Source organism: Ctenopharyngodon idella, chromosome 7, assembly GCF_019924925.1.
Source record: "Ctenopharyngodon idella isolate HZGC_01 chromosome 7, HZGC01, whole genome shotgun sequence".
Taxonomy (NCBI): domain Eukaryota; kingdom Metazoa; phylum Chordata; class Actinopteri; order Cypriniformes; family Xenocyprididae; genus Ctenopharyngodon; species Ctenopharyngodon idella.
This window is the reverse complement of record NC_067226.1, coordinates 32,539,113-32,565,164: the sequence shown is the minus strand read 5'-3', so window position 1 is coordinate 32,565,164 and position 26,052 is coordinate 32,539,113. Positions and strand designations below refer to the sequence as shown.

The 26,052-nt window shown below is 34.6% G+C and overlaps 1 protein-coding gene across 1 annotated transcript in view; it reads left to right on the top strand.

The window, feature by feature from the left end:
- plekho2 (pleckstrin homology domain containing, family O member 2) overlaps positions 1 to 22,886 on the top strand; it is a 28,347-nt gene extending 5,461 nt beyond the window's left edge. Inside the window, exons 2-6 of the mRNA XM_051898372.1 lie at positions 4,836 to 4,985; positions 9,197 to 9,319; positions 14,319 to 14,423; positions 14,596 to 14,694; positions 17,427 to 22,886. Coding sequence (XP_051754332.1) covers positions 4,836 to 4,985; positions 9,197 to 9,319; positions 14,319 to 14,423; positions 14,596 to 14,694; positions 17,427 to 18,992 — 2,043 coding nt within the window. The 3' untranslated portion in view covers positions 18,993 to 22,886. The remainder of the gene's footprint in view (positions 1 to 4,835; positions 4,986 to 9,196; positions 9,320 to 14,318; positions 14,424 to 14,595; positions 14,695 to 17,426) is intronic.
- The last annotated feature ends 3,166 nt before the right edge of the window (positions 22,887 to 26,052 follow it).

Genomic DNA, 26,052 nt, shown 5'->3' with positions numbered 1-26,052 from the left:
TGCCTGATTGACCATGCAGACTTGCATTTAATTATTCTTTTAACTAAATAAATAAAGTTATAGTGTGAAATGATGTTTATTATAATTGTTATTATTAAATTATTTCAAATGACCAATTGAGTGGACCACAACCCCCACCCGTAGCTTCACCACTGATATAAATATTATTAATATAACTTTTATTCTGTTGTTATTTTTATATATTTTTTTTAAGCTTTGTCTTATGTAAACCACCTTTAGAAGCTACCTTTTAAAGACACTTTTTAAATAAATTAATATTATTAATTTATTTTTATTATTCACTGCATTTGCAAATTTTTGTGCGCTTTCCTTGATTGTGATCAAGTAAAAATTATCCAATGTAATAATTAAAAATTAATTAATTACTTTAAAATTACTTTGCTGTTTTTGCCCTTGTAAACTTACAGCCACGTTGCTAGTGTGTTTTAGGAGATTTTCCGGGCGTTGCTATGAGTGTTTTTTCTGAAGTGTCTCCAGGCCCGTTACTAGGCGGTTGCTTTTAAGTCAGAAGAGTCCAAAACTAAGGCTTTATAATATTCTGCTTCCTAGATAGGGCCTGAGTTCCTCCATTAAAGGGGTGGTTGATTATAATTTAACTTTTTTAACTTTAGTTAGTGTGTAATGTTGCTGTTTGAGCATAAACAACATCTGCAAAGTTACAACGCTTAAAGTTCAATGCAAAGGGAGATAATTTCTTTTACAGAAATTGCTTTTTAAGGACTACAACAAACGGCTGGTAGGGACTACAATGAGCTTCTTTCCGGGTTAGTAACATCACAAACCCAAAAACCTCCCTCCAGGAACACACAACAAAGGGGGTGAGGCCATGTTGGGCTGCTTTAGAGAAGAGGAAGAGTTGTTGTAGTAGAGTGTTGTTACCATGCTGTCATTTTACACCGGACTGCTTCACAAACAAGAGTCAGTTCAACACTGGATTTGCACAAAAGATTAACATGATGGCACATGCTAGTCGATGAGTTGAATCAACTCCACGGCAACTACATAAATTTATCCACTAACCATTCAGAAACGTCCAGTTTCATTCTAAAAGTTGTAACTTCTTCCTGAGTCTCTCCATCAGTGTCGACTCCGGTTTGAACAATGTAAGGCTGAACACCGTTACTGACAATCCTCATTTTGGCTGCGTGAGATTCTCCAGCTTTGTTGTTGCTGAGCAACCAAAGCACGAGCTGTTAAAGCTCCACCCTATTCTGGAAAGGGGGCTGGGAGCAGCAGCTCATTTGCATTTAAAGGGACACACACAAAAACTGCGTGTTTTTGCTCACACCCAAATAGGGGCAAATTTGACAAGCTATAAATGATCTGTGGGGTATTTTGAGCTGAAACTTCACAGACACATTCTAGAGACACCAGAGACATATTACATCTTGTAAAGGGGGCATAATAGGTCCCCTTTAATAAATTTTTCTAGCTCATTTTATCGGCCACCATGTGAAAATAACATATGATTGCTTTCACATTAGCCCTAGTGTGTGGGGTGACAAAATGTACTTGTTGCTTGTATGAGCAATAGCGATACTGCTGCAGACACCACTAATGAAACTTCTCGCTTTCTTAAATTATCTCATCTAGTACTGCAAGTTCCTGTTTGACTGAAAGTGAGGTTAATGCGTGTCTTGGCTTATTTTGTGCTTGATTGTGCATTCTAAAACACTGTATGCTCTCGCTCTGCTTTCGAGTGCGCTCCACTTTGTAGGTCCAAATTGGCTCCACTCTGTTTTTTCACAATATAGATCTTTCCGTCCCACCCAAAGTCTCTCTCTCTCTCTCCAGCGAGCGGGTTGTGTTGTGATGGGATGTGCCGTGCGCTCTGCTCCAATTTACACACAAACAGAACGAGAAAAACAAAGAGGCGCCCTCACGCTCCATTCCCCTCCCTCAGCGCAGACACTGCGAGGGCATGAGTGACCTGTCGTCCATGTTGGTTTCCCGGCAGTGTGAGAAAGTCCCAATTGGCACTGTGTTGCTCCTATTATTCTCCACGTTTTCCTCCCTCAGACAGCTGCACCTTCTCTAGCACACGCTGCTCTTTCCAAAGGCCCAGTGAAAGTGGAAAAACAGCTCGATGACCCTCTAAAGAGACATCCTGAGGAATTTCCTTGCATAGAAAATTCCTGGGAATTCCAAATACAGCTGCAGTGGGGTGCATTTTATTTTTGTAATTTAAGAATATATGCAAAACTTTATTCAAAAGGCGTACAACTACATTTGCCTGTATCTTTTTGCTCTTGTAGTCATTATGGTTAGAACAAGATTTGGCTTGATAAACTAAGAATGGCTTGTTTCTCACAAATGAGAAGTAGTTATCTAAAGAGGAATGATCAGATGTTATTTTTCAACAAGACAATGCTCCTGCACGCACTGCACAGACAACCAAAAAGTGGCTCATGTTTTGGCCGGCTCAGAGTCCAGATTTGAACCCTATAGTGAATATTTGGTCTCACATTATACTCAAATGAACTGGCAGACATTTTTCAGCTACTCATTTATATATCGATTAATCTGTCAAATCGATGAATCGCATCTAACATAAATGTGTTGCGTTAAATGTGTTACATGTACACTACCGGTCAAAAGTTTGGAATCGGTAAGATTTTTAATGTTTTTAAAAGAAGTTTCGTCTGCTCACCAAGGCTGCATTTATTTAATTAAAAATACAGTAAAAACAGTAATGTTGTGAAATATTATTACAATTTAAATTAACTGTTTTCTGTTTGAATATATTTTATAAAGTAATTTATTCCTGTGATCAAAGCTGAATTTTCAGCATCATTACTCCAGTCTTCAGTGTCACATGATCCTTCAGAAATCATAATAATATGCTGATCTGCTGCTCAAGAAACATTTATGATTATTATCAATGTTGAAAACAGTTGTGTACTTTTTTTTCAGGATTCCTTGATGAATAGAAAGTTCAAAAGAACATCATTTATCTGAAATACAAAGCTTTTGTAACATTATACACTACCGTTCAAAAGTTTGGGGTCAGTAAGAATTTTTATTTTTTTTAAAAGAAATTAAAGAAATCGATCAAAAGTGACAGTAAAGACATTTATAATGTTACAAAAGATTTTATTTCAAATAAATGCTGTTCTTTTGAACTTTCTATTGATCAAAGAATCCTGAAAAAAAAAAATATTGTACACAATAAATGTTTCTTGAGTATCAAATCATCATATTAGAATGATTTCTGAAGGATCATGTGACACTGAAGACTGGAGTAATGATGCTGAAAATTCAGCTTTGATCACAGGAATAAATTATTTTATAAAATATATTCAAACAGAAAACAGTTATTTTAAATTGTAATAATATTTCACAATTTTACTGTTTTTACTGTATTTTTACAGCCTTGGTGAACAGACGAAACTTTTTTTAAAAACATTAAAAATCATACTGTTTTTTTTTTTACATCTTACCGTTTTAAACATTTGACCAGTAGAGTGTGTGTGTGTGTGTGTGTATGTATATATATATATATATATACACACACATACAAACACAAACTTTTATGATGTGAGTAATCGCAAATAATCGATTTGACAGCACACACACACACACACACACACACACATATATATATATATATATAATCTATATATAAAAAATAATAGATACAATAATATATATATATATATATATAATAAAATTATATATATGTATGAATATATAAAAATACAATAATATTGCGAAATATTACAATTTAAAATAACTTTTCTATGAGAATATATAGTAAAATATGTAATTTATTTTATAGAAATTATAACATATAATTTGTTAATTTAATTCAATTCACATTTCACATTTATTTGTATAGCGCTTTTCACGATACATATCGTTTCAAAGCAGCTTTACAGAGAATGCATGTCAACATTACAATTTGGAGACTGCAGTTAGCTAATAATGTAATAATTTAGGCAATTAACATACAATCACTGTTAGCAATGTAATTGGAGGTAGAAGCAAAGAGCTCCTGGAAAAATGAATTACATATTAACAATAATTAGGATTTATAGAATGTGAATGTGCGTGTTGATCCAGATGTTGCATCTTCTGAAGTCATCACAGGAGTTGGCGCCGTCTCTTCCAAAGTTTTAGTCATCTGAGGTCTTCTTAAGACTTCTTAATTTACTAACATTATAATCTATATATAGATTTATCTATCTATATATATCAATCTATATCTATCTATCTATCTATATATATGTATATATCTGATATCTGTTTTAGTTTAGTTTTCCAATTAGTAATTTTAGTGCTTTAACATTCAACAAGGCAACATTTCTAATTGTCACTTAGTCTTCATTTTATTTTTTTTATTTTTTTTTATTTTTTCAGATTTATTTCAATTTCAACAAAAGCTTCAATGTCATGTTAAGGGTGATCACTTAAAAAAGTAATATTGCACCTTCAAAGTTTAATTTTAAAGGTTAGAGGTATATTTAAATCCTTAAATTAAGAAAAATAATAATAGTAATGTTTGCCTTAGCAAGCGTTACACCAGTAATTACACGCTGAATGATAAAATCAGATAAGTTCTTTAAAAGTCATGAGAAGGCTTTGAAAAATGAAACACAGCAGATGTGGAAATAAGGCATCATCTGTCCCTTTTATTAAGTCTGAAAAGGTGTTGAAGGTCACATGAAACCCAGACCGATAATTTAGCTGCTACATACTTCATCCTCCCATTTCAGGAATGCTCTCGCTGGACTCAGATCTCGATGCGTGCCAAGTCAAACTGAAATTTTGGTTCAGTAAGAAGTGCTGATTTCCTTCTTCCTTTGCACAAACAGGGTGTGAAAGAGGAGCCAGCCAAGCCCAAAGAGGTGAGGAGCGCTGGGAAGGCGGGCTGGTTGAAGAAGTCTTCAGGGAAGTTCTTGAGCAGCTATAAGGACCGGTACATTCAGCTGGACCGAACCGTGATTGAGGTCTATGAGAATGAGGTAAGTCTGCTAAATCATGACCTCAGCATTTAACAACCCTGTTGTACTTCCATAATGTGATGTGTTTCTGAGTGAAATATGATATTGCACAAGAAAAAAGGCTGGACCTGATTGTATATCCATTGGGAATGGATTGCTAAAACAATTTATTATTTGTAGCTATTTGGCTTTTAGTTAACATTACGCATAACTTTGGCTTACAATAGCCTCCTGTGTCAATGGAATATGGAAAATGGAAATGGATTTTGTCCTAATACGAATAATGTGCACACATTTTCTAGAAAGCAATTTTTTGTTTCAATCATTACTGATTTCCATCCCAAATGCAATTCATCATTAGCCATCTGTGCTTTATCAAGTCATTTAAATTGATTTCTTTTCTCTGCTAAGTTTTGAATTGTTTTTGGTGAAAGAAGTTTTCACAGAAAAATTGAATCGCAACAGTGTACTAAAACATCTACCTTCACATGAAGTGTGAATACGTAACACCCCCTAAGAAGGCACAATCACAAATTAAATCTCTTAAAGGTTTAGTTCACCCAAAAAATGAAAATTATCCCATAATTTACTCACCCTCAAGCCATCCTAGGTGTATATGACTTTCTTCTTTCAGTCGAACACAATCGGAGTTACATTAAAAAATATTCTGGCTCTTGCAAGCTTTATAATGGGAGTGAATGGGGCTCAAGATTTTGAAGCCCAAAAAAGTGCATCCATCCATCATAAAAGTCTCCAGGGGCTTAATAAAGGACTTCGTTTTTGTAAGAAAAATATCCATATTAATACTTTATACACTATAGGCACTGGCTTCCGGTAACAGCCATATGCACGTTCACAAGAGAGTCTAGCTGTGGCAAGAGTGACCTCTGACCCGATGTATGTCAGAAGATGTAACTCCTCTTATATCGAAATCCTCTGACATATTTCTTTAAAACTTTCTCATTTTAGACTTCTAATTTGTGACCGGTGTTTTGTTTTGCTCTATCCTCTGTGCTTCCACGTTTATCAATTCTCGCCTGAGCTTATGCTACGTCATACATCGGGTCAAAGGTCACACTTACGCCGGAACTAGACTCTCTTGTGAATGTGTGTGATTATAGTTTATAAAGTTTTAAATATGGATATCTTTCTTACAAAAACTCATCGCATCACTTCAGAAGGATGGAGGCGTTTTTTTGGGCTTCAAAATCTCGAGCCCCATTCACTACCATTATAAAGCTTGGAAGAGCCAGGATATTATTTAATATGACTCCAATTGTGTTTGACTGAAACAAGGTAGTCATATACACCTAGGATGGTTTGAGGATGAGTAAATCATGAGGTAATTTTAATTTTGGGGTGAACTGTCCCTTTAAATGTCTTTTTTTTTTCCCCCTCTTAAACTGCATTTTATAGCTCAGTACCCTTCTGACAATGAGCAAATTTTATTTTTTCATTTTGTCTATTTTATTTTATTTTACTGATTGTTTAATTTATTTGTCTAATATAAAATAACATAAATATTTGATGAAAATAATTAAAATTGTTGCCTTGGAAACTAACTGAAATAAGTTTAGGCACAAAAAAGACTAAATAAAATAAAATAAATAAAACTGAAAGCTTTTGTTTCAGGTAACAAAAAATGTTTTTAATAGTTACAGTTTTAGTTTTAGTTTGGGGAGGTGGGGGAATTCTGTAATTTCCTCACCGCCATCTTTTTAAATCCGTATGACTCTCCTTCATCTGAATAACAGTTTATTTTTAAAGGAATGTCCAGGCTTCTTTTTTTCATAGTGAAAGCAAATGATGACCACAGTGGTACTATTTTTGGATCTGTTCCTTACACACACACGCACACAAAATAGTCTCAAAAAGCTGAAATGTAGTGCACAAGTCATACTGATTATGTTTAGTCGTTATGCAGTGAAAAACATTCTGCTAACTGTTTTCTAAGGAAGAAAGTCAGTCATACAGGTTTAAAACAACATGAGGGTGAGTAAATGATGACTGAATGATCATTTATGGATGAACTATCCCTTTAAATGAAACATAGCTAAAACTCCATGAATGAGCAACTTCCGAATTAGGGATGTGCCTGAAGCCTAAATCCAAATTCGGAAAGGCCTGGAAAATGCATTCCATGGAGACCCTAAAGGGATATAGTTAGGCTTGGTGCGGTAGTCGGATACATTACAGTACATCAGATTTCACTTATCACGTGAAGATAGTAAGGAGAGATGACTTACAAGACGATGGCAGAGGATTTGGTGAGCAACACATTCTGAACGTCACTGACAAATATCTTATCTTATAACATGTGTGGTCAGTACCGCTGCTCTCTATACAAAGAGTACGTGTGATCCCGAATTTGAAAGCGAACATAAAAAGCAAGCGTGCATTAAAAAGTGAATTTAAATACCTCATATATTCATAGCTGCTCCCTGAAGCCTGCAAATGATATGGGCCATTCTACAGAATTGATGTAAACTGCTGTCCCACAACCAAAAATCACATTTAAGTATTCAAATTTTAGATGTTTACTAAGATCCTTCTATTATCTGTTAAATCCCACAATAATATTTAAAATATCAGTAAGCTTAATATATATAAAATCATCATTTATTGGGTACTTTCAATTGGGAGGCGGATGTCCCGAACCCTAACCCCTAAATTTCAACTTGTGAAAATGATATTGAAATAATTTTTGCAATTTTTTCCATTGTTGTTTTAAAAATATATTTTAGATTTTTCTTTTTAAAAAGTGAAGTTAAAAAGTTTATTTTGTGTCCCGCATTTTCATGTCACTACCGAAACAGTGTATGTTTGACTCCTTTGGCTGAGACTGATTTTAACACACTTCTACATTTTTGATAAGGAAAATTCCTGGGTCCCTCCCTCTCATAGCCTCTCTTTCACAGTAGATAGGACCATCATTTTGAGTTGAATGTATTCAAAAGTCTGAAAATCTGTGTGTATCTTTAAGGAATGTCACTACCAAACACATTTTTTCTGCAATTAAGCAAACTTTTTTGGGTGTTATTCCATTTTTATGTGTGTACAACTGTTCAGAACTGTGAAATTGTCACTACCGAAACATGGTGAAGTTTTGGTTGTGACATCTTTGTTTTTTGGGTGTTATTTGATACAATTTAGTGTTTGTGCCATTGTGTGTGTACAGCTGTTCAGATCTGTGCTAGATAACCATGTGCTGATTAGCATCTTTGAGATAGGCTCAAAAGTATCTAAAATTGTCACTACCGAAACAGTCACAACCGAAACATGTGGTGAAGTTTCGGTTGTGACATTGTTTTTTGAGTGTTATTCGATAAAATGTAGTTTTTTTCTGTGTACAGCTGTTTAGATCTGTGCTAGCTAACCATGTTCTGATTAGCATCTTTGAGCTAGGCTCAAAAGTATCTAAAATTGTCACTACCGAAACTGTCATGACCGAAACATGTCATCATAGTTTTGGTAGTGACAAAAGCGAACATAATCATTTATTTGAGGGAAATAAAGTTTTAGTACAGTTATGCAAATCATTAGTATTTTAATATGTTTTAGTATGCGAGTTAAAATTGTGATGTGATCACTACCAACACATCACTGTCACTACCGAAAATGTGCAGTCATGACCGAAACATGGGATATTTTGTCAAAAATAAAGTATATTGAATTGTCAACTAAGATGTTTGGTTCAGTGTATATTCAAACTAATGAATCCTTAACTTTGAAATCAGTATGATTAACTTTATGCCTTTTACAAAGAAAGATTGGATTCAGAATACAACAAATCTCATAAATTACACTTGAAATATTGTTAAAATTGTAATTGTTATTGCAAAAATAGCAAAAAATATATTTACAAGGTAGATGTAAACAAAATCCTAATAGGTCAATGTAACCCTTCTTATTAAATTATTTATCATTGTGTTTCGGTAGTGAAAAAAAGATTTGTGGAAAAAGATACATTTTTCCAACTCTGACTTTGAACCAATTCTGTAATTACCCAACTATATAATTGCAAGAGAACACAAAAACATTGAAATATATTTTTTCCTCCTATCTTGTATTTTTTTTTTTTTTTACATCACCATGTCCCTTTAGGGGCTCCGTAGAATGCATTTAATTTGCTTTCCGAACATATTATTCGGCTTCGGCACATCCCCACTCTGAATAATAACATTTTTTGGTTTATCCTTTTACAAATAAGAACATTTTTCCCTGTCATGCAGGAATTAACAAAATGCCTGGAGAAACTGGACTTGGACAACTACGAAACTTGTCACGAGTTAAAGAGTCCTTTCAAGAAGAAACACAGACTGGTACTACTACGAAGCCCCAAGAGCGGTAACAAGGTAATAATTAACATTTCAGCACAGTTCCACGTCAAATGCATCAGTCTACCATTCCTTTTGTATGTGATATAAAGAGTGGCTCACATTAGGATGACAATGCAAGACACAGTTGTCGATGGCTGGCTTGCAGTCGTGACGTCATTAGTTCAATATGGCACGCACTAGAGGCACACTGGGTCATTGTACTGAGTCTAATGAATCAGACACATATCTGAACGGACACATGACCAATGATAAGCCAGTTACTCATGCCTCATGTTCTGTGTCACTTCACTGGTTTCAAAGTCACTGTAAATGATGGCAGAAAGTGTCGGCTGTTGCATGTTTAAAATAGCTGAGTAGTGCTTGACTTTGTGTCACATATTGCAACACTTAAAATGTAAGATAAAAATTGATGAACATCCTGTGGTACAGAGTTATCTTGTTCCATGTTTCACTTTTTTCATATATTACCTTGGGTTAGTAATTCATACTCTATATTTTTGGGATGTTACTTCACGATTAGCACCACAAAAGTTTCATAGCCCGCATTTGTAATTCTAAAAGACTCCTTAACTCAGGTTTACTGAGGTTAAAGATGTTAACCAAGACAACTTTTAGCGGAGCATCATTTCCTGTTTTAGTGTTTATAAATTCAAAAGGCAGAGGCATGATTTCCTGTATAACCTTGCAAATACTTGTGGTATATCAAAACAGCCGCAAACCGTCGTTTTTTCACTTTCTAGTGAAAAATGGATTTTCCTCCATAGGCTGTATAGAGTGTAAAAATATAGACGAGTCACTGATGAATAAGGATGTTTGAGATGATGAAAGATAAAACGCATGTACTATACCAAGTTTTTTTAACTGTAATCTTTGTGTTCATGTTGATTTTTTTTTTTGAAAAATTAGCCTAACCATTTTCAATAATGTTTTGATTTAATAACTGGCTTATTAACAACTAAAATATGAAGGATTTTTTTTTTCTTACACTTTAAATACCAGTGTTATTTTAGTATTATTTATATACTTTTATAGTATTTATTAATATTTTTTATATTTTCAGTTTTAGTAATTTTTTAGTTATTTTTTATTAGTTTTCGTTTTCTAATTTGTTTTTCATCTAATGTTTACATTTTATTCTATTTCGGCTTTATTTCAATTAACAAAAACTGTTTTTAATAGTATTAGTTAACAATAACAACACTGTTAAAGGGTTAGTTCACCCAAAAATAAAATTTCTGTCATTATTTACTCACCCTCATGTCGTTCCACACCCGTAAGACCTTCGTTCATCTTCGGAACACAAATTAAGATCTTTTTAATGAAATCTGAGCGATTTCTGTCCCCCCATTGAAGGTTTATGCAACTACCACTTTCAAGCCCCAGAAAGGTAGTAAAGACATCATTAAAGTCACTTGCACTTAAAATATTTTTGGTCATACATATAAGAATAATACACTACCAGTCAAAAGTTTGGAATCGGTTAGATTTTTAATGTTTTAAAAGAAGTTTCGTCTGCTCACCAAGGCTGCATTTAATTAAAAATACAGTAAAAACAGTGATATTGTGAAATATTATTACAGTTTAAAATAACTGTTTTCTATGTGAATATATTTTGAAAAGTAATATATTCCTGTGATCAAAGCTGAATTTTCAGCATCATTACTCCAGTCTTCAATGTCACATGATCCTTCAGAAATCATTCTAATATGATGATCTGCTGCTCAAGAAACATTTATGATTATTATCAGTTGAAAACAGTTGTGTACTTTTTTTTTTTTTTTTCAGGATTCCTTGATGAATAGAAAGTTCAAAAGAACAGCATTTATCTGAAATACAAAGCTTTTGTAACATTATACACTACTGTTCAAAAGTTTGGAGTCAGTAAGAATTTTTATTTTTATTTTTTTGAAAATAAATTAAAGAAATGAATACATTTATTCAGCAAGGATGCATTAAATCGATCAAAAGTGACAGTAAAGACATTTATAATGTTACAAAAGATTATATTTCAAATAAATGCTGTTCTTTTGAAATTTCTATTCATCAAAGAATCCTGAAAAAAAATATATTGTACACAAATATTTTGTCCAATTGTACACAATAAATGTTTCTTAATCAGCAAATCAGCATATTAGAATGATTTCTGAAGGATCATGTGACACTGAAGACTGGAGTAATGATGCTGTAAATTCAGCTTTGATCACAGGAATAAATTACATTTAAAATATTTTAAAATAGAAAACAGATGTTTTAAATTGTAATATTTCACAATATCACTGTTTTTACTGTATTTTTAATTAAATAAATGCAGCCTTGGAGAGCAGACGAAACTTCTTTTAAAAACATTAAAAATCTTACAGTTTCCAAACTTTTGACTGGTAGTGTACATCTTTTGAATCTGTGAAGAGTCTACTTTTATTTGTGTGCGCTCACAATAACAACAAAGCGTTGTGCTTTTGTAAAATAATGAAAGCAAACAGGGTGTGCTTTCTACCGTCTCTCTCTGTGAACTTGAGCGTGCCAAAAAAAAAAGAACCGAAACTCCATGTAAACTTTCCTCACAGACATGAAAATCTATAGAAAGCAAAATTTCTACTTTTAAATGAACCAATTCAAATGGAAAACAAATATTCTCAGGTTATGTAATCTGTATGAAACATGCTTATAGAACGCTGATTAGGCTATGCAGGCATCAAAGGCTCATTATTATGATTTATAATGTTAATTAATAAACGTGTGATTAGTCGAATAATGCTTAAAAGGAACGACTACTAGTCGACCAGAAAAATCTTTAGTCGAGGGCAGCCCTACTGGAGTCACATGGATTACTTTAATGGTGTTTTTACCTTTCTGGACCTTAAAAGTGGTAGTTGCGTTGGATCTCTATGGAAGGGTCAGAAAGCTCTCAGCTTTCATCAAAAATATCTTAATTTGTGTTCTGAAGATGAACGAAGGTCTTACGGGTTTGGATCGACACGAGGGTGAGTAATTAACGACAGAAATTTTATTTTATTTTATTTAACTAACTCTTTAAATACAAATAGGCATAGATATTTGTTAAGGTGATGATAAACGGGGCAACTTTTTGAGGAATGTTGCCGGTCAATGATGTTTGGGCACTTTCCCATTGAGAATGGGCAACAAATTTCGATCTAAAGTATCCAAATAGAAATTTGTTGCCCATTCTCAATAGGAAAGTGCCCAAACATCATTGCCCGGCAACATTGCTCAAAAAGTTGCCCTGTTTATCATCACCTTTGGTCATTGTTTTCAAATATATATTTCAAAGTAAAGGTATCTTTTGTCAAATATCCTCAATTTTTGATTCCCTGTGGCCGGTTGCATAAACTGCTTAGACTAGTCTTAAAGATTAGTCATCTATTTTTTTTCTTCAAGACTTCAAGACAAAGTCAGTTACATAAAATGGTAGTTTGGTCTGTGTTAAGACTGATTACCACTTGTCTAAGTGCTAGATGGTCATACTAGTTAGACACAGTCTTAACATAGTGTCTAAGTTAATGCAACTGTCCACTGAATATCATAAAGTTTTCTAGTTGTTATCCGTCTGACAGCCTGAACTCAACACTGTCTGACATAAAAGGTTGAAATTATCTGATATTTTTAATACTGACTTGCTGACCTTCAGGGTGATTATAAATATTCATACTGTTTTTAAACAAAACTGCTTATTTTTAAATAAATAATTGTTTACACATCTTTTAATGAGAGTTCCAGATGGTTTCACCAACTTATAATGTAACGTTAAGCCCCACAGAAATGCATTTTAATACAGAAATTGAAAGCATGTTAATAATAGAAGAGGTGTATTGAAGTCATTGTTTGTATGAATTGCATTATTAATGTATTTTTTAATAAAATAATAAACACATGAAAAGAATGTCACGTAATTGACCCAGATACAGTTTTAAAGGCATTAAATGTTTTAAAAAATGTTTAAGCATTTTTGTTTTGACAAAAAGATGTGAATTAAAGATTAGTTTCACTGCTGGATCGTTTTACTGTGTGTCAGACCGTTGTTTCCTGCCGCATTAGAGTTGATGGTAAATGATGACTTCATCCTAATGGGATATGTCATAACCTTCGGACACAGACAGTATGTGTCATACTGCTCTATTTAGCTCATATCTATTCCAAAACAATCTAATTTATTCTGTAAATATTCTTTAGCATATTCTCTATATTTGGTGTTTACTATCCGTGAATCCAAGCACACTGAATACAGAGAGTCTTGGAGGTGGGGAGAGTACGTTAGAAATGCGGAAGATACCTAACAGGCGAAATATGCTTTATTACTAACAGATGACGAGAGCGAAGCGTTGGCGAACTGCAAAGAGCTCAGCAGATGTCAAGAGACTTCTCTAGGAGAGAGAATGTGTGTGTGTTTAAAGAGAAGCCAGACCATCATGTCACTTTTTCCTCTCCTGAATACTGTGACCGGCCAGATGAATGAGTCAGACGCCACAGCCTAGTGTTTTATTTTATAATTAAACCTCACGTACTGTAGTTCTTGAAAAGAGATTAAAGATTTAAGAGATTCCAAACCCTCCTGTTTCACTTTTTTTTTTTAATGAATATTTTAGGCACACCCTGCTCTAAGAACATAAATCTTTTCATTTAGGGTGAAGTACACTTTATGCTGAGCCTGGCGAAATACAGGATACTAGACACACTTCAACAGCTGAATAATGGGACATGAGACTGTTTTTTCCTGTTTCATTTTGATGATGTTATTTAGGGATGTTCAATGCAAAACAGAAATCGGATATTTGATAAAAACCTTCATAGAGTACTGAATGTATTTGTTAAAATGTGGTCTGGCGAGTAATGCATGCGATTCGCCATATTAGGTGCAGGCAACATGATATTGAATCCAGCTAGGATTGTTAGTTAATTATTTTATTTCATAAAGAAATAAGCATGTGCAATGTTTCACTTATGTGTATGCATATAATACTTCCTATGACTTCATTTAAATTTGTTGTGTTCATTTTAGGTCCAAGATGTCAAACTTCAGGCACCAACCCCTGAGGAGAAAGAAGCCTGGATCAAGGCACTCAGTGAAGGAATCAATAAGGCAAAGAACAAAATATTTGATGAGGTACTGTTCATTGTTTAGCCGTTGAATTTTACTGTCATATTTGAAGACACTGTATAAATAGGGCCATACCATGCAAAAAAAAAAAAAAAAAAAAATTACAAAGAACGTACTAATCCATACATTGTGTTGTGTGAATGACCGTAATTCTTATTTTTCATGTTTTATATCTCAGGTAACAGTTGATGAAGGCTCCTCATTAGAACATGTCACACGGACCCGACCTAAGGGGAACCGTGGAAGAAGACCGCCAACAAGGATACACATGAAGGAGGTACGATATAATTGTTTCACACATGCAATAAAGCCTTCTTAACATTTATCATTCCTGTTGGAGAATAATAAGGGATGCATAGATGCAATTGTGGGTAGTGGTCGACCGATATTGGTTATTTGATTTCCGATGCCGATATCTTAGATGATATATATATGAAGACTTAAGATGCAAAAGCCTGACATTTTTCCATCTGACATTTTTCTTTAAAATTAGCATTTTTATCAGATTCCTGTATAAGTTTCTGTACATACTGTGTGCACTGCAAAAAATGCTGTTCTTACTTAGAATTTTTGTCTTGTTTCCAGTCCAAATATCTAAAAATTCTTAGATCAAGAAGCATTTTCTTGACAAGTAAAAATTATTTTCTTGTTTTCAGGAAAAATAAGTCAAAATAAAGTGAGTTTTTCCTTAAAACAAGCAAAATAATCTGCCAATGGGCTAAGTAAAATAATCTTAATCCAAACTGAAAACAAGATTATATACCTTATTTTTGGTTTGAAATAAGATTATTTTGCTTACCCCATTGGCAGATTATTTTGCTTGTTTTAAGGAAAAACTCACTTTATTTTGACTTATTTTTCCTGAAAACAAGAAAATAATTTTTACTTGTCAAGAAAATGCTTCTTGATTTAAGAACTTTAAGATATTTTGACTAGAAACAAGACAAAAACTCTAAATAAGAACAGCATTTTTTGCAGTGTGCCGAGAGCATTCACTCAGTATCGTTATCTCATTTTTGACTGAGGTGGCTTTTAGAGGCTTTTGCAATGGAAGTCTTCATATATATATATATATATAGGCTATATACATTAGTGGCGAGTGGTGACTTTTTTAACCGGGTATGCTGGGTGGTGCGTCATGTAAAAAAATGTGGTTGATGCAGTTATGTTGAACTGTTATAGCTAATAAGCGAGACGCTCACATTCTCATGTTAGTTTACTCATTTGCTTGCTCATGACAAATAGCAACACAGCGAAAAGTATTTCTAATATGTTGGACCTTTTATTGAGAGTAGCCCATATTTACCTGTTGAGACGTGCCTTCACAAGCAGCCATAAGAGCTTTTGTGATGTTTGAGTCGACGAAGGCGCAACGTGCGAAAGGTGCGTTTGCAAAATATGCTGTTTTTTTGTAATCCGCTAGTGTCACACAAACAACATGCTTCACCTTTAAACGTATCAGTTTAGGACACAGATCTAAATCAGACACGACAAATAAAAAACACCATGGTGTCAATTTAAATGTATGCCAGAAGTACTTTTTAAATTAATAATTAAAAATAAGCACCCTATTATAAATAAAAAGTAAAATGTAATTATAATAAATACTATAAGTAGGCTATAATAAATAAAAATATCAGTATTCTTTAAAAAATAAGTTGAAATTATGACTAATGACTTTAACAAAAGCACAGACTATCGATTAACATCCTCTGATAGTTACAATAGGACTGTCTTAAGCAATTTAATTAAACAAGTTTTCATTAAAAAATAGTTTTAGTTATGATTTTTTCCCCATATTTGTGTGATCGAAATCTGGCTGCAGCTCATTTTTCCTCATGGGCGAGTGGTCCACTCACAGCTTATCCTGCCATGAAAACTCCCACAGGCCAGCAAACCAATGAGAACGCGGGACGATGATGACGTTCCATAACAAAGGCGCGAAGGCGCAAAAGCTGCTGTAGATCAGCTTACCCATAACTGGCAGATTTAAAGAAAATTACCGTAGTTTTGGCAAATAAATAAATTACGGACAGTTACATATACATGACCAATCACAGAGGCTTTATGATACACCTCAAACAAGGGATTTAATAGTAATTTATAATGGTAATATTAATTGTCGAGTCCACGAATGGCTTGGGGATGCAGAGCATTCGCAGCTTATATGGACCGCACGGCACTGATATATATATATATATATATGAACTTATCGGCCGATGCCGATATTTAAAAAGTGCCAAATATCAGCCGATATATCGGTCAACCACTAATTCTGGCCAGTTGGCTAATATTAAAATTCTATAATTTGACTAAAACTATTAAAAACAAAATACTGAAAACTAAAATAAATGCTTTTAATAAATTCATGAATGCATTTTAAGTTAATTTAGGCATCACAGCAGCAAAATGTAATATAAGGTATAATAAAGGAATTGAGCATGCACAATTAAATATGCAATATTGAGATTTGTTTAATGTTTTTGAAGAAATCTCTTATGCTTACCAAGGCTAGATTTATTTGAACAATGAACAGTGGAAACTATAATATTGATAAATATTATTACAGTTGAAAATAACTTTTTTCAATTTTATTATATTTTAAAAAAGCATTTTAAAATATAAAGCTGAATTTTCAGCATCATTATTCCGATATTCAGTGTCACATGATCCTTCAGAAATCATTCTAATATGCTGATTTGATGCTCAAGAATCGTTTGTTCTTATTTTCAATGTTGAAAACAGTTGCACTGCTGAATATTTTTGTGGAAACCGATTTTGTAATGAATAGAAAGTTCAAAGAATAGCATTTGTTTGAAATATAAATCTATATAAATACATTATAAATGTCTTTGCTGTCATTTTTTGATTCAACCTAATGCAACTAAAAGTGTTAAAAAAAAATCTTACTGACCCCAAATTTTTGAATGCTAGTGTGTGTATTAGGAATCCCTGAGAACAATAATCAAGCTATATCCTCTAAATGTACTATTCTGTCTATTCTTATAGGTTGCGAATGTCTCCAGTGATGGAATATTGAGACTGGACCTTGATGGTGACATTACCATGCCGAATGGAACTCATGACTTGAATACAGAAGGGGATAAACAAACCGAAACTTCTGTGACTGTGACAATGAACAGCATTCCAGAGGAGGACACTGATGAAGAATCCACATCCCAGAAGAAAGTTATAAAGCCACCCATGCCGCCATCGAAAGACAACAAACCTAGTGAAAGCCATAAAGAGGATGAGCCCAAAAATGAGGAAGCTGCACCGCAAAAGAAGATTCTTACGCCACCGATGCCTCCATCAAAGGATTCTAAACCTTGCGCCTCTGTTGATGGGGCTGCTGTTGAGGAGGATGTCTCGGACAGTAAAGTGGAGGTTGAAAAAGATAGCACTGACTCTTCTGAACAAACCCCTTCCGCCAAGAGCGTCCAGCCCCCTACTCCTCCATCCAAACTTATGAAGCCCAGCCAACCGGTCACAACAGAGGAAAAAGAACCTCAAGAGAAAAATGGTGAAGTGGATGGAGCTTCAAACGAGAAAGAAGACCAGAGCAAGTCAGAAGAGGTAGAGACCTTTGTTATATCCAAAACGGTAATAAAACCCCAAGTAGTGATGTGGGATTCACCCACTTTGCCATCTAAAGAACATAGCGAAGAACAAGCAAAGAAAGCCTCAGATACCACTGGAGAAGTCGCAACCTCAGTAGAACCTCACCAACTTAATCTTACTACAGTTTCAACCCCTGAATCTGTAAAAAAGAGTCCCGGTCCTCCTGCTCCACCCAAGAAGAAGCCATTCAAGACACCTTCCAAAAATGAGGACGCTCCGCCGCAAAGTGACCCAATTGTCCTTACCAACACTGCCATTTTGTCTTCGGAGCAGGCTTCAAAAACAGATGATATCAAATTGACGATTCCAGAACCCAAACATGAGGCTGTTGGTGATGTATTGAGCGAAGAGTTGGAGGAGAAGTCTTTAGACAGTGGTCAACACTCGGGGGAAGAGTCTGAGACTGGCGACCAAGTTATGGCACCATCCGCAAAGCTCAAAGGAAGCTCCCAGGTACTAGATTTGGAGATCAGCGAGGATGATCTTGAACCATCCGACTGCAAAGCCGAGAGTCTAGAGGAGCCATCGTTAAAAACCCCGTCCACCACCCCAGAGACCTCAGTCCTCAATGCACATCCAACCCCGAGCCATTGTGCCAACAAGACCCTGTTGATCACCGTGCCTCTCCAGCATTCTTTCAAGGCTCGCTCTGCATCCCTTGGAGACCTCCTTGCGGAGAACGCAGAGAAGGTGGAAAGCAAGGGAAAAGATATAGCAATTAAACGGCATGGAAGTGACGTGAAAGACTTGCAAAGCAAAGTGTCTTTTGAGATAGAAGAGACGGGAGAGATGCTGAATGCAATCGCAGCTGGACAGAGCGGAGAGGCAGAAATGAAGGGGGAAGCGACCCCAGAGGTCTTGCTCAATGCAGCAATGGAGAAGCTCAGGAAAGCTGACCAGTTCTTACAGGAAGCCAGAAGTCTTAAAGATCGTAACAAAAGATTGAGTTTGTAATGGTAAGTGTTGGTGGAAAGAACCCATAGGGATGATCAATGCTGAAAATGTACAGTAGAGCTGCACGATTAATCGTTAAAAGATCGCGATCTTATTCCTAAATAACAATGTTCACACTCCGCTGACGCTTGCAATGTGAAACAGGCTTTAAACCAAAGACTTCAGGGACTTTGGTTAACCTTTGAAACTACGATCACACTGCAACGTTCAAATCTGCATCCGCGCTGCCGCTGATCCAGAGAAAGAGCAGCTTCCATAAATGTACAGTATGAAACAGCCTCACTAACAGTCTTTTTAATCATATATTATCGTTATTTATTAGGGATGCACCGATTATAGAAAATTTTGGCCGATAACCGATAATTCTATATATTTGAAAGCCGATAACCAATATATATTGGCCGATGAATTGAAAATCCAAATTTTTATTTCATTTTTGAGAGCCTGATTACAAAAACAAGTCTCACCATTAAAAGCCATGTCCCAAGCACACAATTATAATGTTATATTATATCATTATAATTTTTTGTAGCCTAAATGACAGATCTGCGCAGCACATGTTGCACTTCTTTAAAGTGACTCCAATCATATCAATCAATTCAAAACCATCATGGTGAACAGTGCGCATCTGAAGTGTCTCAGCTGAAGGAAATAATCATTTTTTTATCGGCTTTAATATATCGGCCAAATTTTCTTATCGGCCCAATAACGTTAAAAATGAACATATATCGGCCGATACTGATATGGTGGCCGATATATTGTGCACCCCTATTATTTATGTGTTACAAACATTTAAATAACAGGCAATAAAAGTGTACTGGGATAAAAGTTTATAGTTTGGGTATAAACATGTCTACGGTAGCGATCAAAATAGAGTAAATCAACTTTTGAAAGTGACACCTGTATGTATTGTGTCGTTTATCTCTTTATCCAGGAGGTGGCGACAAGTAACTGTTTAAAAAATCATTGAATTATTAATTCAAGAGATTAATTCACAAAAGCTGATTCATCCAATAATGAGTCTTTATGAACGAGACATTGACTCCATTCAAATTATTTTTTAATTATTTTGTTCAAACGAATGTTTTTTAAAATAGATGGAAGCAATGAACATTCTATCAGAACCTCTAGTAAATTACATGTCATTTTGTTTAGTTGTCTAGTGTTTTTTCTTCAGAATTGTGGGAGAATTGCGATCTCCATTTAAAAAAAAAAAAAATTGTCCGATACCGATAACCGATAATTCTTTATATTTGAAAGCCGATAACCGATATATTGGCAGATACATCTAAATCCAAATTTTTATTTCATTTTGAGAGCCTGATTACAAAAACAAAAGTCTCGCCATTAAAAGCCATGACCCAAGCACACAATTATAATGATGTAATATTATTTATCCAGAATGGTGCAGCTCTAATGTACAGTATGCAAAAGATCAAATGCAGTTCTTACCCCCAACCATTTTCAAATCTTCAAGCTACTTTTTTAAACCTTTCAAGGCTAAGAAGCCTAACAGTTTTGCTAATGTAGCTGCGTAGCCTCAACGGTGTGTGCTAATGTAGATAATGATACTGCAGTCCTACGTATTGTTGCTAGGCTGACAAACCGTTTTCTCTCCAAAATAAGTAAAAACTCATAGCTAAATTTGTACATGCTACAGATTATTTTGTGGAGAAACAGCCAGTTAGCTCACCTGCTGTAATGTCAAGTGTGGTTCTTAGCTTGCTTCAGTCGACCAGCTTATATTTCGCACTTTGTTCAGTAGATTTGTTATACACAAAATGTGTGACTTCTGCATCAGATGACAAACCCCCCATAAATGACATGTGCACATAACCACTATTGGGACCACTATTGGGATAAGTTTACGCTAACACGCGTTTGTTGAGCGGTTTATGTTGTATTTTGAATTTTGCACTGCAACTCCTGTGTAAAAAGGAGTTGAAAATTATGCGTGAAGGGATATTAGCTAGTGAAAATGAGAATTCAAGAGGGAGAGATACCGAAGTGCTTTTTAACCGAAGTTGTACTAGTACGTTTTGTTCACAAGCCCTAATTTTCCACTTTAAAAGTACTGTAAGCTATTGCAGCCATTTTGCTATCTAAACTGAATTAGACCACCCGTGGCCTCCAACCCGAAATTCCCAGGGAGAGAGTTTTTCTGTTTGGCTTGTTTTCTGTTTTGCTGTTTACAGAGCCAAGACAAAGAGACAAGTGTGTTTCTTGACTCTTGAGACACCTATTTCAGTGATATCTGAAAAAATACAAATTAAAATACAGCACCTTAAACCTTGTTGATCATAAAATAACTTTATAATAAATAATGGTCACATGATCACAGTATAAAACAAAATATATAGCAAATGAATAGCAGTGTACAACATAACTGTATATTTCCTGGTCCATGTCTGTTGTGGAAAGTGCAGGCCAGAGTTTACAGTTAGTCTTCGTTTTGTGTTAGCATGATGACCATTCAGTTCTGAACCATTCAGTTCTATCATAGTAAAAGTGAATGATCATGACATTGTTAAACTACCTAATTTATAATATAATATCCTATAATGTTCACCAATACAGTACCGTTCTAAAGTTTGAGATCGGTGGGATTTTTTTTTTTTTTTTTTTTGTTCTTTCATAGTCTCTTCTGCTCACCAAGACTGCATTTATTTGATCAAAATACAGTAAAAACAGTAATATTGTGAAATATTATTGTAACATTTTAAAATAACTTTTCTATTTTAATACATTTTAGACTTCAGTTTAGTCTTGTGATGATATTATCAATGTTAAAAGCAGTTGTACAGTGTTGAAATCATAATAGATTTTATTTTCAGGATAGAAAGTCCAGAAGAATCATTTGTAACATTATAAATGTCTTTACTGTCACTTTTGATCAATTTATGTTTCTTTGCTGATTAAAAGCATTAATTAAAAAAAAAAAATTCTGAAACCAGACTTTTGAATGCTAGTGTGGGAGTTGAAACTTCACCCAGTCGTCTTCATTTTCTGCCATAAAAAGGCATAATCATGCAAACACTGCTGGTTAATACTCTGTCTCGTGTGTTCTTTGTCATACTAATGCAGTGGCCGCAGCGGTTCGCTCTTCACACAGTCTATTAATAATCTCCAGATATTAGCTTCCTGCTGCCTCAGCACGCCACCTTTAGTTTCTTGTTGCAGAGAGAGCTGGTTCACACAGCATATATATATATATATATATATACATTTGTTTGTTATGGGTGAACACTTACTGTCTGTAAAACCAACTTGTGTAGAAGATGATAACATCAAGTTAGTTTTACTTCAACTTCTTCTAGACCTAACAGAATTGAGAATATTCCCATGATGAAAAGTGTTGTTGTTTTTTTGTTTTTGTTTTTTGTGGTACCATTTTGTAAGATATGATCTTACATGTAAATAGTCCTTGATATAAAGTACATAGTCTTTGATAATGAGATTCATCTTAGTTCTTTGTCCTTTGCGCAGTATATTTCTTTTAGCATTTTATTTCCCTCTGAGATTTCGATTTGTATCATTTAACCCATATTTTTAATGAAAACAAAGCTTGGTGAATATTTGAACATTATGTTGTAAATAACACGGCCGCCAGTGAAATGCTTAATATTTAAGTTATTAATGTTCTGACATATTCATGTTTATTGTCTGTCTAAAACAAAGCTTAAGAACAAATTTAGAATGACTGTTTACTGTTAAATGTTTACTGTTGATTTTTGTAGAGGCTGATGGTTTTGTTATGTCTTACAGTATCTGATAATTGCATTCACTAACTGGACTAATGTTTTTTATATCTAAATGCATATTAAATGTGCAAAAATGGGAAATAATTGCTTTGCAAAGCATGTCTAAATAAAGACAGACTGTCTTTAATATTCACTGAATTGTCGGACTCTTTGTGGCTGTATCTGTCCATTTTTATGTTAAATATTATAAGCAGTACCGTTGCAAAGTTTGTCATGTTTATGTTTTTGAAAGAAATTGGTATTTGTACTATGACTTTCTACAGCAACGGATTTGCATTAGTCTTTCTACTTGTAAGTTTATTAAAGACCCCCTGTGGTGAAAATCAAGTTTTTAATGTTGTTTATATGTCTATGTGGTGTTTTTAATATGATTTTTAAAGGGCTGGTTCACCCAAAAATGAAAATAATGTAATTTATTACTCACCCTCATGTCGTTCCACACCCGTAAGACCTTCGTTCATCTTCAGAACACAAATTAAGATATTTTTGATGAAATCCGATGGCTCAGTAAGGCCTGCATCGACAGCAAGATAGTTAACACTTTCAGTGCCCAGAAAGCTACTAAAGACGTATTTAAAACAGTTCATGTGACTGCAGAGGTTCAATCTTAATATTGTAAAGCGACGAGAATACTTCTTGTGCGCCAAAAAAAACAAAACAACGACTTTATTCAACAATATCTAGTGATGGGCGATTTCAAAACCCTGCTTCATGAAGCTTCGAAGCTTTACGAATCTTTTGTTTCGAATCAGTGGTTCGGGCCGTGTTTCAAACTGCCAAAGTCACATGATTTCAGTAAAGGAGGCTTCATCACGTCTTAAGTGTTTCGAAATTTCAATGGTTCACCACTGGGGGGCGTGACTTTGGCAGTTTGATACACAATCCGAACCACTGATTCGAAACAAAAGATTTGTAAAGCTTCATGAAGCAGTGTTTTGAAATCGCCCATCACTAGATATTGTTGAATAAAGTCGTTATTTTGTTTTTTTGGAGCACAAAAAGTATTCTCGTCGCTTCATAACATTAAGATTGAACCACTGTAGACACATGAACTGTTTTAAATATGTCTTTAGTAGCTTTCTGGGCATTGAAAGTGTTAATTATCTTGGCTCACTGAGCTATCGGATTTCATCAAAAATATCTTAATTTGTGTTCAAAAGACACTCTCAAAAACGCATTTGAAATCGCCCTTGTTCTCTACATCACAAACATGTTGTAACCAATCACATCAGTGTGTGGGCGGGCTTTAGCATATCATTAACTACAGCTCTGAAGCAGGAAAGTCTCAAGAGAAGCTGGATTATCCCGGTATATTTTTCTGTTGATATGAAGAATCCTGTACATTTAGTAATATAGCGGGTGAATTATGTATATGATTTATATTAAGATGTTATGATGAACTATATGCCTTTCTCCACTGACGTTCTGAGTTGTTCAAAGCGTTTGTGAGGATACTGATTGTTAGAAGTCAGCTGTGTGACTCTGAGTTGGCGAACGGGAACATGGTTTGTGTAACATTAGCAACACATTATTAGCTGTTGGATAACGTAGTCAAGCAAAAGGCTAATCATTATTAATTACCATTATGTGTCCGACGAGAGCGATACACAAAACATATTAGCATTCTGTATAATTCACTCTTCCACTTCTGTTCAGTTTCTGGTTCAAATATATATGGCTGAATTAAACCAGTATTTGCCATTTTGCAGCGTTTACTACAGTAAAGTTGACCGAGTGGATCTCTGAGCTGGTGTGAGTGGAGGCGGGGCTAATTTGCATATTCATGGTCCGTACTAAATGAAGCAAGGGTGCGGAGTTGCATTCAAGCTATTTTAAGGCATAAAGAAAAAAATATTTTTTCACAGAAAAACATTTAAATATGCCATTTTGCTGATCAAAGATGAGTTAAGGGATAAAATTATTGACTACAGGGGGACTTTAAAGTTTAACATTAAAATTTCTTATCTTTTATTAACACTTTTGAACGTTTGTGTAGCCTACTTCTAATGAAATCAACAAATGAAACACAAATGCATGTTTGAGCTGTATACATACACAGCGGTACACAAATACTTGTTCTGTTTAGAATTTACTAAAACAGGAAGTGTTTTATATGCATAACTTTTTGGTTTTCGTGATGTCACTGACTGGATTATATAAACAGAGTAAATGTGCATTACGAGAATCAGTCTGGTGGGTGGGTGTGTGTGTGTGTGTGTGTGTGTGTGTGAAAATGGGCAGGTATGCTGTTTTTTTAGCCTAAAGAATCAGTTCCGCATCATGCTTTAGAATTGCAAAATGTGAAACTGATCGACAGAACCCTGCCTGTTTACCACAACTACACCGACCACATAAAAACACACACATTAAAAGAGCTCTAGGCTAAAGTTTCAGTGTTGCTTTCCGATGTCAAAAGTCAATCTGAAAATGTAACATTAAGAAGCATGTAGGCATGTTGCCTAACATGATCCTGCACTTTACAGCCTTTAATATCCAAAAATATTTATTAAAGTTGGTATAATGTTTAATATATATGTAAAATGTTGGTATAACGTTGTTACGCATAGCATCCTCTATTATTTCCTCCATTTATAAAAGAGAACTGTATTTGTCCTTTTCCTTTTGGTATCAAAATGTGTAGATAACAGGCCTCACCCGTCTCCCTCTGCTGGCATGATGGGAGTTGTTTTTTGGAACCAAGTCTGTTTTCTTTCCCTAGTGACGGTTTTGGCATACTACAGTGTACACACACTAAAGCCAAAATTGAAACAGCATACTATCATACCTTTTTTAATATTTATACAGTATGCATTATATAATACTATATATATATATATATATATATACACATACAGTATATACTGGGTACTGAAGTGCTTCTCTATCCAGCATGCATTGCTTAAACAGTTATGCCACTATGCAACAAATCAGCGCAACAAACTTTAAATGGCCTATTAGCCACAACAGCTGTGCATGGAAAATGAAATTGGCCAGAAATGAGTTTTGGAAGTGAATCAAGTGAGAAACCTGTCACCAAGACACACAAAGCAGTATGTGAGTCTGCAGCTCTCTCTAGTGGAGGTTTCTCATATGAATGAGTCTCAGGGCTTTTTGTTCAAACAGGTCAACATTTGTCCAGCATTCATGCTAGTTTACCCAAAGCCAATAGAGAGACAAACAAGCTCAATTGCCTATTGTTACACAACAAAGATCAAATCTGATGAGGAAAAAAAATGGATGCATCATAAATGAAGAATCAGCTGTCATTGAAAAGACTCTGATAAGAGTGAGTAATGAAT